The 13,454-nt window shown below is 36.6% G+C and overlaps 1 protein-coding gene across 3 annotated transcripts in view; it reads right to left on the reverse strand.

The window, feature by feature from the left end:
* LOC101744525 (rho GTPase-activating protein 20) overlaps nt 1-12,495 on the reverse strand; it is a 39,501-nt gene extending 27,006 nt beyond the window's left edge. For 2 of the 3 annotated variants that reach the window (XR_009973523.1, XM_062669423.1), the window contains exons 1-4: nt 12,006-12,484; nt 11,652-11,824; nt 9,824-9,919; nt 4,127-4,218 (exon numbers count right to left, since the gene is read on the reverse strand). Coding sequence is in view for 2 of the 3 variants with exons in the window: in XM_062669423.1 (XP_062525407.1) it covers nt 4,127-4,218; nt 9,824-9,919; nt 11,652-11,824; nt 12,006-12,173 (529 nt within the window). In the remaining variant the exon portion in view is untranslated. Of the gene's footprint in view, nt 1-4,126; nt 4,219-9,823; nt 9,920-11,651; nt 11,825-12,005 lie in introns of all 3 variants that reach the window. The other variant, XM_012694897.4, reaches the window with a different exon arrangement.
* Nucleotides 12,496-13,454: the final 959 nt, after the last annotated feature.

Here is a 13,454-nt window from a genome sequence, read left to right on the forward strand (position 1 = left end):
CAAAAATCGACTTTTAGTTTTAGACCCAGAATAACACAATAATCGCGAGAACATAGTGCTTCATTATTTTTGGGATGCAACACCAAAGCCAGGTCTATTAAATAATTATGTTTAATTGAGTTAACAACGGAATATTCGATTAGGGTTTCCAATCTCGCGTCTGTGAGACCCGACATCCTCGTATAATACCACCAAATGTAAGTACTGTAAACTGGACAAGAGCAAGGCCTGATATGCACAATGCGCCGTTCTTCATGCGAAAATTTGAAATGTACTGGTGGTAGGACCTCTTGTGAGTCCACACGGGTAGGTACCACCATCCCGCCTGTTTCTGCCGTGAATCGTTTCGGTTTGAAGAGTGGGGCAGCCGTTGTAACTATACTGAGACCTTAGAACTCCTATCTCAAGGTGGGCTGCGGCATTTACGTTGTAGATTTCTATAGGCTCTAGTAACCACTTAACACTAGGTGGACTGTGAGCTCGTCCAACCATCTATGCAATAAAAATTAAAAAAAATAACAAACACGTCACTGTGAACTGATCATCACGGTCTATTACTACTGTAGTTATGGGAGTACATAAACGATACAATGTGAACGCCATCACGTACTTCAGAATCTCACCCTTGAATTTGCAGCCCGAGATTAAGGGACATAAATGACAGCAAGGCCATTGGGAAGATAAAGTTTTAATTCTTACGCGCCTACGCAAAACCTCGTCTAATTGGCATTTGGCATAATTACAACTGCTAATGTTTTACAGTTCGATAATGCCAAGTGTTTGTTAATCTATACTGGCGTTCGTCAATCATTCAATCAATGTATTCACGTTATCGATCGCTTCAGTAATTGCTGAAACACCCGATAGATCCTGACCTAGGAGTGCTCTTATCAACGTAAATTAGGTACGCAGTTACGTGCTTTAAAAAACCCACTTTCGATTGACCTATTCTGTAGCCAAAGGCGACACCAACGTGAACCTTTTGTGTTTATTGTACACTTCTAAATATACAATTGAGGTGTACGTGATTTGCCTTTATTTCTGTTTGACGCTGCAAGCCCTTTTGATTCAAATGACTATTTTATTTAAAGAGCGCGAAATTTGTTATCTCTATATATAAAAATGAATTGATGTTCGTTTGTCTCGCTAAAACTCGAGAACGGCTGGACCGATTTGGCTAATTTTGGTCTTGAATTATTCGTGGAAGTCCAGGGAAGGTTTAAAAGGTGAGAAAATATAAAAAAGTTCGGAATTATATAAAAACAAACAATTTTGTTTTTCCTTTGATGTGTCCCCTTGATGTCTCTTTTATTTATCGATTGGGGCACTACGAAGTATGCCGGGTCAGCTAGTGCTTGATAAAAATAAACCAATAGGCATCAAAACGTAAATGTCGCCATCCATATTAAAACATGGAGTCGAATTGTTTATTTTTATTGCCCAAACCTATCCTACTAATCAAAATATGTAATTACACGGGGTCGAAATATTTAAGACGGTGGTGGTATAGTACACGCAGTACACCACGCCATCATGATGACGTTTGGCAATGGTAGTTTTGTGTTACTCGAGTTAGTTTGCCTATTCTCCGATTAATTACATTTTACGAACACACACAGAAAGAGACGGATCGGTGCTATCCTAAGTCAGCAGCATCACGCAAGCATAGTGTGCTTCGTTTGTTTAGCTATGTTGACGGCAAAGCCTGCTAGTTTGACTAAATTACCGCACGGGTAGGTACTACCACCCTGCCTATTTCTGCCTTGAAGCAGTAATGCGTTTTGGTTTAAAGGGTGGGGCAGCCGTTGTAACTATACTGAGACCTTAGAACTCATATCTCAAGATGGGTGGCGGCATTTATTCTGTATATGTCTATGGGCTCCAGTGACCATTTAACACCAGGTGGGCTGTGAGCTCGTCCAACCATCTAAACCATAAAAAAAATTGTAACAATTCGCAAATTGAAAACTGTCAGTTTTCGTAGCATTGACGACTTTGTTTGGAAGCAATATGGTGATGTTCCAACTAAACGCACGTGTTGAACTAACAAGAAACGATCGCGGCTATCGGCCTGAGAACATAATCCCTGAGAACGAGGTTTTCGTTGGAAATTACGCTGTAATTGAAACATCATCGCGTGTTTTTCCACAACGATGAAATACCTACTCGTATACATCAAAATTAACATTTCTCTCAAACAATACTTGATGGAGTATTTTATTCGATTTTTGGGAGTAGTAGACATAATTAAAACTACATTTATGGTTTAACCGGTCATCGTTCTCGTCGAACCTATCGCTTGCGACGAAGGGCTCGACGAGTTAATTAACCCTCAGACACAGCCCACTGAGTTTCTCGCCGGATCTTCTCAGTGGGTCGCGTTTCCGATCCGGTGGTAGATTCTGCGAAGCGCGGCTCTTGCTAGGGTTCATGTTAGCAACGTCATCAGGTTTGAGCCCCGTGAGCTCACCTGCTAGTTAAGGCCACGCTGATATAGCCTCTCAAGGCTTTGCAAGTTTAGGTAGGAAAAAAAAAAGGTTTAATCTCGCATTTTTCTTTTGATTTACATTTCCGATGTTTGGAACACCATACGGCCATAGACCATACGTCCGTAGGCATTCTCGGGGAAGCCAGTGTGCGCAATCACCCTAGAATAAATGAGATAAGATTTTCAAATATCTTAACTCGTGTATTTTAAAGTTGTTATTTCTTACAAATAAAATCCCTCTAATCACGTATGTCATTAACAAGTTTGCTTATGTAATAAACAATAAAACACCCGAAATTAAACGGTAAAAGTAATTTTAATTAAGACATGATAGAACACTAAAAGAATAGAAAAAAAACTCAATTCATTATTTACAACTCTAATTCGTTTTCATTGTTCAATTTTAATATAAAAAAATCAGCTTGCTCTAGAGAACATTAAACACGTTTCCGAATCTATGATTCCCACGGAACAAACTGATATTTAAACAGTATATATTACATAAGTTACAAGATTTTTATGATAATCTATTAAAAACGTAATTTCATAGTTTTCTATGCTAATATTATAAAGAGGAAAGATTTGTTTGTTTGTTTGTATTGAATAGGCTCCGAAACTACTGAACCGATTTGAAAAATTCTTTAACAGCTTGGAAACTATTCTATTCCCGAGTGACATAGGCTATAATCTTTTTTGAAAAAAAAATTAGGGATCCTTACTAAAACTACAATAATGTAACCGAAGGCGTAAAAAAATTACCTAAATATTCTACATCGCGTGCCCTGCAAAAACTATTGATGATAGAATAAAATAATGTACTACGACTTTGTAGAACACATTATTATTTACAAAAAGTGTCGCGACACTATATGTCTAACTATTATAGTTATGCCGCAATAAGTGTTCTTTTATTTAAAAAAAATTAAAACAACGTCAAACATCGTTGAAATTTTTGTTAAAGACCCGAGCGGAGCCGGAGCGGGCCGCTTGTAAAGTAATAATTTGCGGTTTAATCCCGCATTGAATTTCTTCCGCAAACATCCGTCACTTCGAATACCTAGTTCACACAATTCGATTTACGGACGAGTACGCAAACCACAAGACGACGACGACCGCTCTGTCAATAATTTTACGACAAATAATTGTAAATAGACATGCTTTAACAAAAACCGACTTCAAATAGCAAAAAAAAGATATTCCGAAACAAATTAATATACACTAAAAACAATAATCATCGTAATCGGTTGGCGTGATATGAAGTTATTATTGAGTTATTCATCTATTTGTCGCGCACGTACTTAATGCAAATTTAAGACTTATATTGGTTTTCTCATGTATACCATTATTAGAGCTGGACTAAATTGAAAAATGGGACCAGACGGAAAGCGTCAGCTTTCTAATGAAAAAAGAATCATCAAAATCGATTCAACCAGTCAAAAGTTATGAGGTAACAAACTTTAAAAAAAACATAATCGAATTGAGAACCTCCTCCTTTTTTGAAGTCGGTTTAAAAAAAATGTTCAATCTAATTATGAACATCGTGGATTAACAATGCACTCTGTGATGTTCGATTTAAAATGTTTGCTTTTCAAACATAGTCAGTTAATAAAGCAGATATAGCAGTTCAAATATACAAACCCGCTTTGTCAGCGTTGGAAGCCATCACCCGGAACGTACCAAACAACAGTACCAATAATCGCTGCGTGCAAACGGGCAGTGACATTAGCAATCTGCGAACAAAAGCTATAGTTAGTGGATTAAGTGTAGGTACTCGGCGGAAAACGTGGTACGACAAACTAAAAAAAATTCTAAAACATTTTTTTTTTATTGCTTAGGTGTGTGGACGAGCTCACAGCCCACCTGGTATTAAGTGGCTACTGGAGCCCATAGACATCACGCAATGCGCCACCCACCTTGAGATATAAGTTCTAAGGTCTCAAGTATAGTTACAACGGCTGCCCCACCCTTGAAACCGAAACGCATTACTGCTTCACGGCAGAAATAGACAGGGTGGTGGTACCTACCCGCGCGTACTCACAAGAGATCCTACCACCAGTAAACCAAGTTCACAAAGTTCTTCAGCTATTTGAATGGCATTAACTTAATTGAAGTTCAATCAAGTTAATACCAAATACAAAGCACCTTTAATTACAAAGATAAATGTTATGTATTAAGCGAAATGTCGTTTAAACCATATAGCCAGTCTTTCACCTCTCGATATACTATACTATTTTTATTATTATTGAAGAACGGAGTCCATATACAGCTTAAATTCTATCGACATATGAGATAAAATCTAATATATAAAATTCTCGTGTCACAATGTTCGTTCCCATACTCCTCCGAAACCGCTTGACCGATTCTCATGAAATTTTTTATGCATATTCAGTAAGCCTGAGAATCGGCTACTATCTATTTTTCATACCCCTAAGTGATTAGGGTTGTCCACCCCTAACATATTTTTTTTTATTTGGACATTTTTTTTGTTATAATGAGGTATTATGTGGTTGAATGGGGTTTTGTTATTTTTATTATATATTCCCTCATCGTTCACAGCACTACATACCTCTTTCACTCATTTACCACATCCTTACACACTTACAATAAGTTAGTTCTTTTTTCTACACTAGAAATTCCCTAGAAATCTTATATATGGCAATAAAACAATGTTTGCCGGGTCAGCTAGTTATCTATAGGAGTTACCCCGCCCTTCAAAAAAGAAATCATGCTGATGGATGATGGTATGTGTTTGTGGGAACTCACAACACTCTTTTAGCACTAGTGACTCAAACTCAGCGAACTTGTAGTTTTTACTTTTCAATCATCCGTCCGTAGTAACAGTATTCTTAGCTTATTTGCCGACCAGACTCCAAGCCTGATTTGTATAGTGAATACGTGTAGTAAGTTACGTAATTACCATCCGTATTTCTATTCAAAATTTCTAATTATAAGATTAAAATTAACTTTACTATATATAGTAAGAACTGACGATGAACATAATGCGAGACATTCGTAAATGAATTACAAATTAATTATTCTGCTCTGATTATTTTATGATAATGATTTTCTAAAATGACCTTCACGAGAATGTGAAATCCAACTTTTAGCAACGGTGATGAAACGAAACAAACCGTGATAGGCTTAAAATAATTAGATGGAATATCTTATAGTGTGACCAAACATCGATTTGTCGAATAAGATCTACTAGCCTTTGTTATCAAGGTGGGTGACGATTTTTTTTGTTTTTTGTATTTACGTTGTCGAAATCTATGGTTTCCTATAACCACTTAAGACCGGGTGAGTCGTGAGCTCGTTCCCACATTTAAGCGACACAAACGACTGATGTATGTAGTTATAAAAGTGACAGCTACCGAACAACTTCAATAAGCTTCATTAAGCATTCCCGATCCGTCGACGTTGCCCTAAACCCGTCATTTCGGATCCTCCCGATCCACTAACGGCGCTTTTAGGTACCTCAAGCACCGGTCATCGTTCTCGTCGAACCCGTCGCTTGCGACGAAGGACTCAGCGAGTAAATTAACCCACAGACAATCCACTGAGTTTCTCGCCGGATCTTCTCAGTGGGTCGCGATTCCGATCCGGTGGTAGATTCTGCGAAGCACTGCTCTTGCTAGGGTTAGTATTAGCAACGTCGTCAGGTTTTAGCCCCGTGAGCTCACCTACTTGTAAGGTTACGGTGACAGCCTCACAAGGCTATCAGCTCAGGTAGGAAAAAAAATAAAGCTATCTCTATTAGAATATTAACAATCAACAAGTTTAGACATAACAGAAAGCTGTCTTATAACCGCATACTCTAGATAAACTTGGGATAAACTGCAATCTACTCTAGTAATTGATTAGGTACTACATTTTAGAAGACCCCGCCGAAAATATCACGGGTCACGGAGGTTAAGATCCGTATCAGCGGGCATAAGCATCACAGGCGGCGTGCGACTCGTTAACGCATGAATAGCCGTTCGTTGCGGGGTCTTGCTCAACGCGGATACAACGCCACATTATACAACATGCGGCAATATGAATACGCAATGTACAATAATGCGATTAGCACGTTTGTTTAATATGTAACATGATTCAACTTCAGAATGGATTATCGGCTAGCAGCGATTTACAACTTCCTATTTTTATCGGTCGTCCGTAATGAGATTCAATTAGGTCTTTCAGCCAAGATCAAATCTGAACAATCGCTCAAATACTTTGAAACGTAATGTATTACAATAAAATCCGAACGTTTCCAATCTGTCTCTAATGTTTACACGCCTGATGATGGAGTAGTTAACATATCGTGCGCTCGATTCCCACTTCGGGAAACATTCGTGTAACGGACGGTTTTTTTTTTCTACTAAGCTGAGAGCCTTGAGAGGCTATATCAGCGTAACCTTAGCTAGTAGGTGAGCTCACGGGGCGCAAACCTGACGACGTTGCTAACACGAACCCTAGCAAGAGCCGTGCTTCGCAGAATCTACCATAGAATCGGAAACACGACCCAGTGAGAAGATCCGGCGGAAACTCAGTGGGCTGTGTCTATGGGTTAAATTACTCGTCAAGCCCTTCGTCGCGAGCGACGGATTCCGCGAGGACGGTGACCGGTGCTTGAGGTACCTAAAAGCACCGGGATTAATGGATCGGGAGGATCCGTAATGGCGTGTTTAGGGCGACGTCGACTGTTTACCATTCGGTCCACAGGATCGGGTGATGACGCTGACAACGGCGTTTGAATATGGGTCTACTTCTTGCCTCGTTTATCACACAAGAGAAATTAAATCCAAACTTGAAGTCGTTCAATTTCATTTGTTTAAAGCGGAAAAAAAGTGCCTTAAGATTTTCATTTCGCAACACCCATGTAGATACATACATCTACTGGATATTTTGTTCGATGAATTAGTCGAATATATCTTAATATTTCTATATCGCAGACCCATACAAAACAAACATAATCTTAATGTGATTTCAAAAAGATAAGTCTCTAGAAGAGAATTTGCAACACTGTAAACATTTCTTAACAGCATATTGCAGTCGACGCCTTCAACCGCTGGACAATGATCTTGGTGTCGCAACCTTGCGGTAATCTGATTAAGTTTAATTGAATCACTTTATAACAGAATAGAGCCGAATCCGTTTTATTGCTATTAGCGTGGATGAGCAGTCATCGAGCTGACAGTCCAGCGGGTTTAAGTGGTTGCTGAAGTCAATACACAAGACAAAGTGGAAGAAATAAAAAAAGAGACTTAAGACACGGGTACAAAGCCTAAAATGTGCTTTATTTACCGCCGCCTTGCTTAGCCTTTGAATCAGGAAAACCAAAAACTTTGCGACGTTTAGGCATGACGCCTGGTCCATAAACACAACCCTACTGAGCTACTAGCCCGATCTTCTCAGTGTCGGGATACATTCCGACACGTTGGTCAACGTAAATCTTTTTTTTTTTTTTACTGCTTAGATGTATGGACGTGCTCACAGCCCACCTGATGTCAAGTGGTTACTGGAGCCCATAGACATCTACAAATTAAATGCGCCACACACCTTGAGATATAGTTCTAAGGTCTCAGTATAGTCAATCTCTCAGGTTGAGCCCGTGAATTTACTTAGCGGTCCGCGAGTGGTTGGAATAGCCACTTGGGCGCTGAGGTAGGGAAAAAAGCAAGGCAGTAATGCTACCTAGTGTTCACAACACGCCCTACGAATATAAATGTGTACGGAGTTGTAATAGCAATACAAAATTAGGACAATAAATTTATAATTATATATTTTATATATATTTTTTAATTTAGCATCCCTATATTTAAGTCTAGTCATATTAAAACTAAGCGTTCGTTAATAAAAAGAAAGCAAATTAACGCTATTTTCATCGTTTAATTTCGCGTATTTTTAGTATTATCATTATTTTATTTCCGAATCGCGAAAACCGTAGAAAACACTATAACTAAGTACCATTTAAAAAAATCACAATAGCACAAATATAGGTTTTTTTTTTTATAAAAACGACACGTTCGAATGAAAACATTTGTCAAGTGCCCTACATTGCTATGCTAAAATCTCGTAATATGTACTTAATATTGTATATGTATATATATATAAACATCAATGAGACCGTTGTTCCTGTGCGGCAATCGTAAAATGTCGAAAGCTGAAACGCGCATACATTATAATTTATGCATGAGCGTATACGATGCAACCAAGACGGTGCATCGCATTACTACATTAAAATTCCGGAGACCCTACCACAAACAAGCATTGTTGTAATCATAACATGCGTTCGGCAATGCTGACACGGAAATACATCGATCTAAGATTAAGCCAGGAACACATTAAGAAAATTGCTGAATTGATTAAATTGAGGCTTTCAATGCGAATGCCACTGTCTAAGATATTGAAGTGTGATATTAAAAAAAAGTACGAAATACATGTTTTCTTCCCTACCTATTTGCTGGTAGCCTAGGAGGCTATATCAGCGGAACCTTAACTAATAGGTGAGCTCACAGGCTCAACCCGAGAGAATTTGCTAACACTAGCCCTAGGAAGAGCAGCAGAATCTATTACCGGATCGAAATTGCGACCCACTGAGAAGATCCGGCGAGACGTAAGCCGTGTATCTGCCACAAATCGATCGTCTGTTCTCGTTTTAACCCTCAGACACAGCCCACTGAGTTTCTCCCCGGATCTTCTCAGTGGGTCGCGTTTCCGATCCGGTGGTAGATTCTGCGAAGCACGGCTCTTGCTAGGGGGTTCGTGTTAGCAACGTCGTCAGGTTTCAGCCCCGTGAGCTCGCCTATTAGTTAAGGTTCCGCTGATATAACCTCTCAAGGCTATCGGCTTAGATAGGAAAAAAAAAATTCTCATTTGTGGTTTTTACTTAGTTATTTAATTTACATCTTTCAACCGCATTGCCGACTTCAAAATAAGCACAATGAGGACAGCTTATCCCATCAACACTAAAATTAAATTCGTAATTAATAATGATTTAATATTATTATTTTTTTGCAACAATAAATTGTTAATTAAGAATTGTTATTGCACCAATTTAAGCGTGAAGAAGAGTTATTCATATTTATTAATAATAATAAAAAAAAAATATTAACATGCATTTACAAAAGGTGTGTCCTTATCTTCTCACAGTTGGTTCTGTCAACACAAACATTGAATTTTGTTATCACATTCTATCTTCGTACTTAATTTACGCTTTGCTATTTAATATCATGACAGTGTTTGCGCAGTCCTCTAAGATTAGACACCCAAGATTCCTCTATTGTACTGGCGCTAATATAGCAAAAACATATTATTATATTTCGTATTTTCATTTATAATTTAAACACCTACCTGCGAATTTCATCGACCTGCCTTTCCTCCGGCAGCTCAACTGCTGCAAAGAGCTGCATTTCACCATCGCGGCTGAAAACGCCTCCTGGTATCTTCCTAAATAAAAAATTTCCATCTTAAATTTCACTGGGCTTTTCTTTTAAAGATTAGGTTTAGAATTATTTTTTTTAATTTTCAACTCAGTATAAGATATAAATCTATACTAATCTATACTAATAATTATGATAAAGCAGACGAGTTTTTTGTTTGAATGCGCTAATATCAGGAAGTACTGGTCCGATTTGAAAAATTATTTCAGTGTTAGATAGCCCATTTATTGAGGAAGGCTATAGACTATATAACAACAAGGTAAGATCAATACAAGTGGAGCACCAATAAAGAATGTTTCAAAATAGGGGTTTAAATTATAGCTTCCTTAACATTCTATAATGTGTCAAATGGCGTATATAAGATTGCAATGGTGCATTTTAGTTTTTTTAGTGGAAAAATGTTTAGTTTACATCAACACTGACTTTACCACATTCCTGAATCATAGTATGATAATAGTAATGATCTCTTTAGCGATAATATGACATTGGCAAATGCAACTCTTTTTGTATACATAGCAAGTAAAGACGGTTGTTGAAAACTAGCAATATGTAAACTTGTGTATGGTTTTCTATTACCTATGTACGATTTTAGAGATTTAACCTAAAGTTTGACGGCAACACATGTATGTCTTTTTATTGAAAAAGTGGATTAAAGTATTTCATTTAATGCATTATATTAAACTTATTTTTAAAAGAATACTCATTACATCACATAGTCAATCTAATAATGATATAAGACAATCTAGTTAAGAATATTCAGTGTTACACATAATTATTTAAAAATTGTGATTACTTTCTTGTAATTTCATCATTTCAAAATAATATTGAACACTTACTAAAAAAAAAGAAAGCAGTTTATATAATGCTTTACTATATATTTTCTTAAACATAAACATTGATAAATAATGCATCTCTAATTTATACAATGGAGTAATTTTTTAATACCATATTTAAATTTTCAAAGCAGAATGTTTCAAATTAGTTAATTTATTAATTAAATTTTCAACTTCCACTCAAACATTTAGTTTAGAGTTATTGAATGATTTGAAAAAATTTACATTACAAAATCAGCTATTTTGTAAGGCATCACCATGCACCAGTGATTAAAGTCACATTGAAAGCTGGTGCAAAAACTGGACCAAGGTGGTCACGACTCTCAGTATTGAGGAAGCAAAGAAGAAGAAGAAGAATCAAGAGCTCATTTTATTCATTATAAAATATAATAAAATCAGTGTGAACTAATCATTTTCAAAATTTCTCTAGGTGAAAAGTTGTCTGGGAGGGTTATTGGATCTGATGGATCCTTAAGGATGTGTCTAGGGACTCGACAGTGACTGACTCCTGCGTGATCAGGATTCAGTGAGTAATTATCATGACGCATAGCCTTATCAAAGAACTGACCAGGTGTACTATGAAACCATCACACCCAATAAAAAAAACTTAAATAACTTTAGAAATGAGGTCATTTTTGTATTCATATATTCAAGAGGAATCAAGTATTCCATTATTATCATCTCTTTCAAAAGAAGTCTCTCCAAATTTCAGAAATAGGCAAGTGTTTTTTAACTAGCAGAAAACAGATTACATATACCAAGCTGAACTGTTATAATGGAATAACTTTATCATTAAAATTGAAGGCAGTTTTGAAATATTGCAAGTATTTGGCATGTTTTATTCAAGGGACAAAACATATGATATTTGCAACAAGAGTATACAAAAAAAAGAAAAGAAACAATTACCTGAGAAACTTTTTCAAGACACTGGCAATGGTATATACAGAATAATTGTCCACATTGACTAGTCGGCCAGTTTGAAGAAAATGAATTAATTTTTTCATGGCTCCCTGATGACCCGGCGCGCGGAACACATCGCGGCGCAGCGGTGCCTCCTTGTTCAATTTCAATATCAGAACCTAGTGGAGATTCAACACTTTTACCACCGGGAAACAACTCAAATCACAATTAAATACTTTCTTAACATAAAAAAAGCTCTTTAAATGCTTCGTTTATCACAACGAATAACTGCCCATAAGTTTTACTGTAGGGCAGTGACGAATGTATTTAAAATTACCGTCGTAATCTATTGATACTAACGAGCAAGGGACCCGGGATGTCATCCTTGCAGACTTCGAGAAGTGGAACGCCGAATTTGACTTTTTCTAGTCTTCTTGGATAGGGCAGTGAATTCGGGTGGCCACAAGACGTGACTACATTACTCAATGTAGCTGCTCGGCGATGCATTCTCCTTGCCCAGTTGCTCATTTTGTGGAATCACAGAAGTCACTTTTATTGTATTTCATCAATGTAGAGGCGGCATTTTAATAGATGCGCTATTTTAAAAATGAAATAATAATTATTTGACTCAATAACAATTTTAAGCGTTAACAGTTATGCTCGTCGCCTGATAGTAGGGTTTGAAAGTAATCTCTTCCCCTGTAAGTATCACTTTACTCTTTGCCACTTTGGATTTAATAAAATTCTACACCTATCTCAATTTGAAATTCCCAAATCTAATTACATTGAAAATTGAAACAGAGAAAACAATACAGCGGTAGTCTGACAAAGCCAGACTAACGGTGTGACCAATGCATACACGAAAAATCGCCAGAAATCTGACTGCAATTCTATCAAAATTTACTACTGCAGTGCTACAATTAATTCAATGACTCAATGATTAATCATACCAAAAATCACGCTATTCTTTAAATTTTTTGGGTTTGGTTTTTATTACCATACAATATATTTAATTGAAAAATAATTTACTTGCCTTGCCTACGACTTTTAAGCAGTGACCTAATTCTCCATTACAAAAAAAAGCTTTATGCTTATTTTACTGTTACAACATATTTTAAGAAATATAGTATAATATACTATACGAAACCATGCCTGATGCCCATTTTGAATGTGATAACAGATCGAAGACACGTTTTCATTAAAAAGTTAACGATATATTAGAACATAAACTACGCTATTTGAAGTTACTTTTTAAACAACTCAAATATACAATAAATATCATGTCTAATGAATACAATATTGGAATTGTCGAACCGTTTATGTGCATAATCGTTGTTTTAGTTTAGGGATTTACTGTATTTACTTATAAGTTTATACTAAAAAATTATATTTGCAACCGGAGTGAATTGTAAGAGAAATGAAAATGGAATAAATTGGTCAAAATAATATTTAGATGTGGATATCGATGAATATCTAGACTGTATACCTGTTTATTTGTGTATTGTAATAGTGTAGCGTTTATTCTGGCATAAATGTATAATAATTGTAGTTCAGTAACTGAAAATTAAATAAAGACGCTAGATGTGGCTTGTCGGTTTGTTTGTAAATTTTGGTGAAGTGTCGGATATATTTCATCATTTGACAGAGAGGTTACATCTTTTCATCACATGTCACTGAATTTCATCTCACCCCATAACTGATTTCGCAATAATCAACTTAATTAATTTCGTTTTGTTAACTTTTCATATCACAGAAATGACTTCACCTGAAAACACTGAGCAAAAATTGGTTGAGTGTTGTTTCTTTTGC

The sequence above is a fragment of the Bombyx mori genome, chromosome 7, assembly GCF_030269925.1.
Source record: "Bombyx mori chromosome 7, ASM3026992v2".
Lineage (NCBI taxonomy): Eukaryota > Metazoa > Arthropoda > Insecta > Lepidoptera > Bombycidae > Bombyx > Bombyx mori.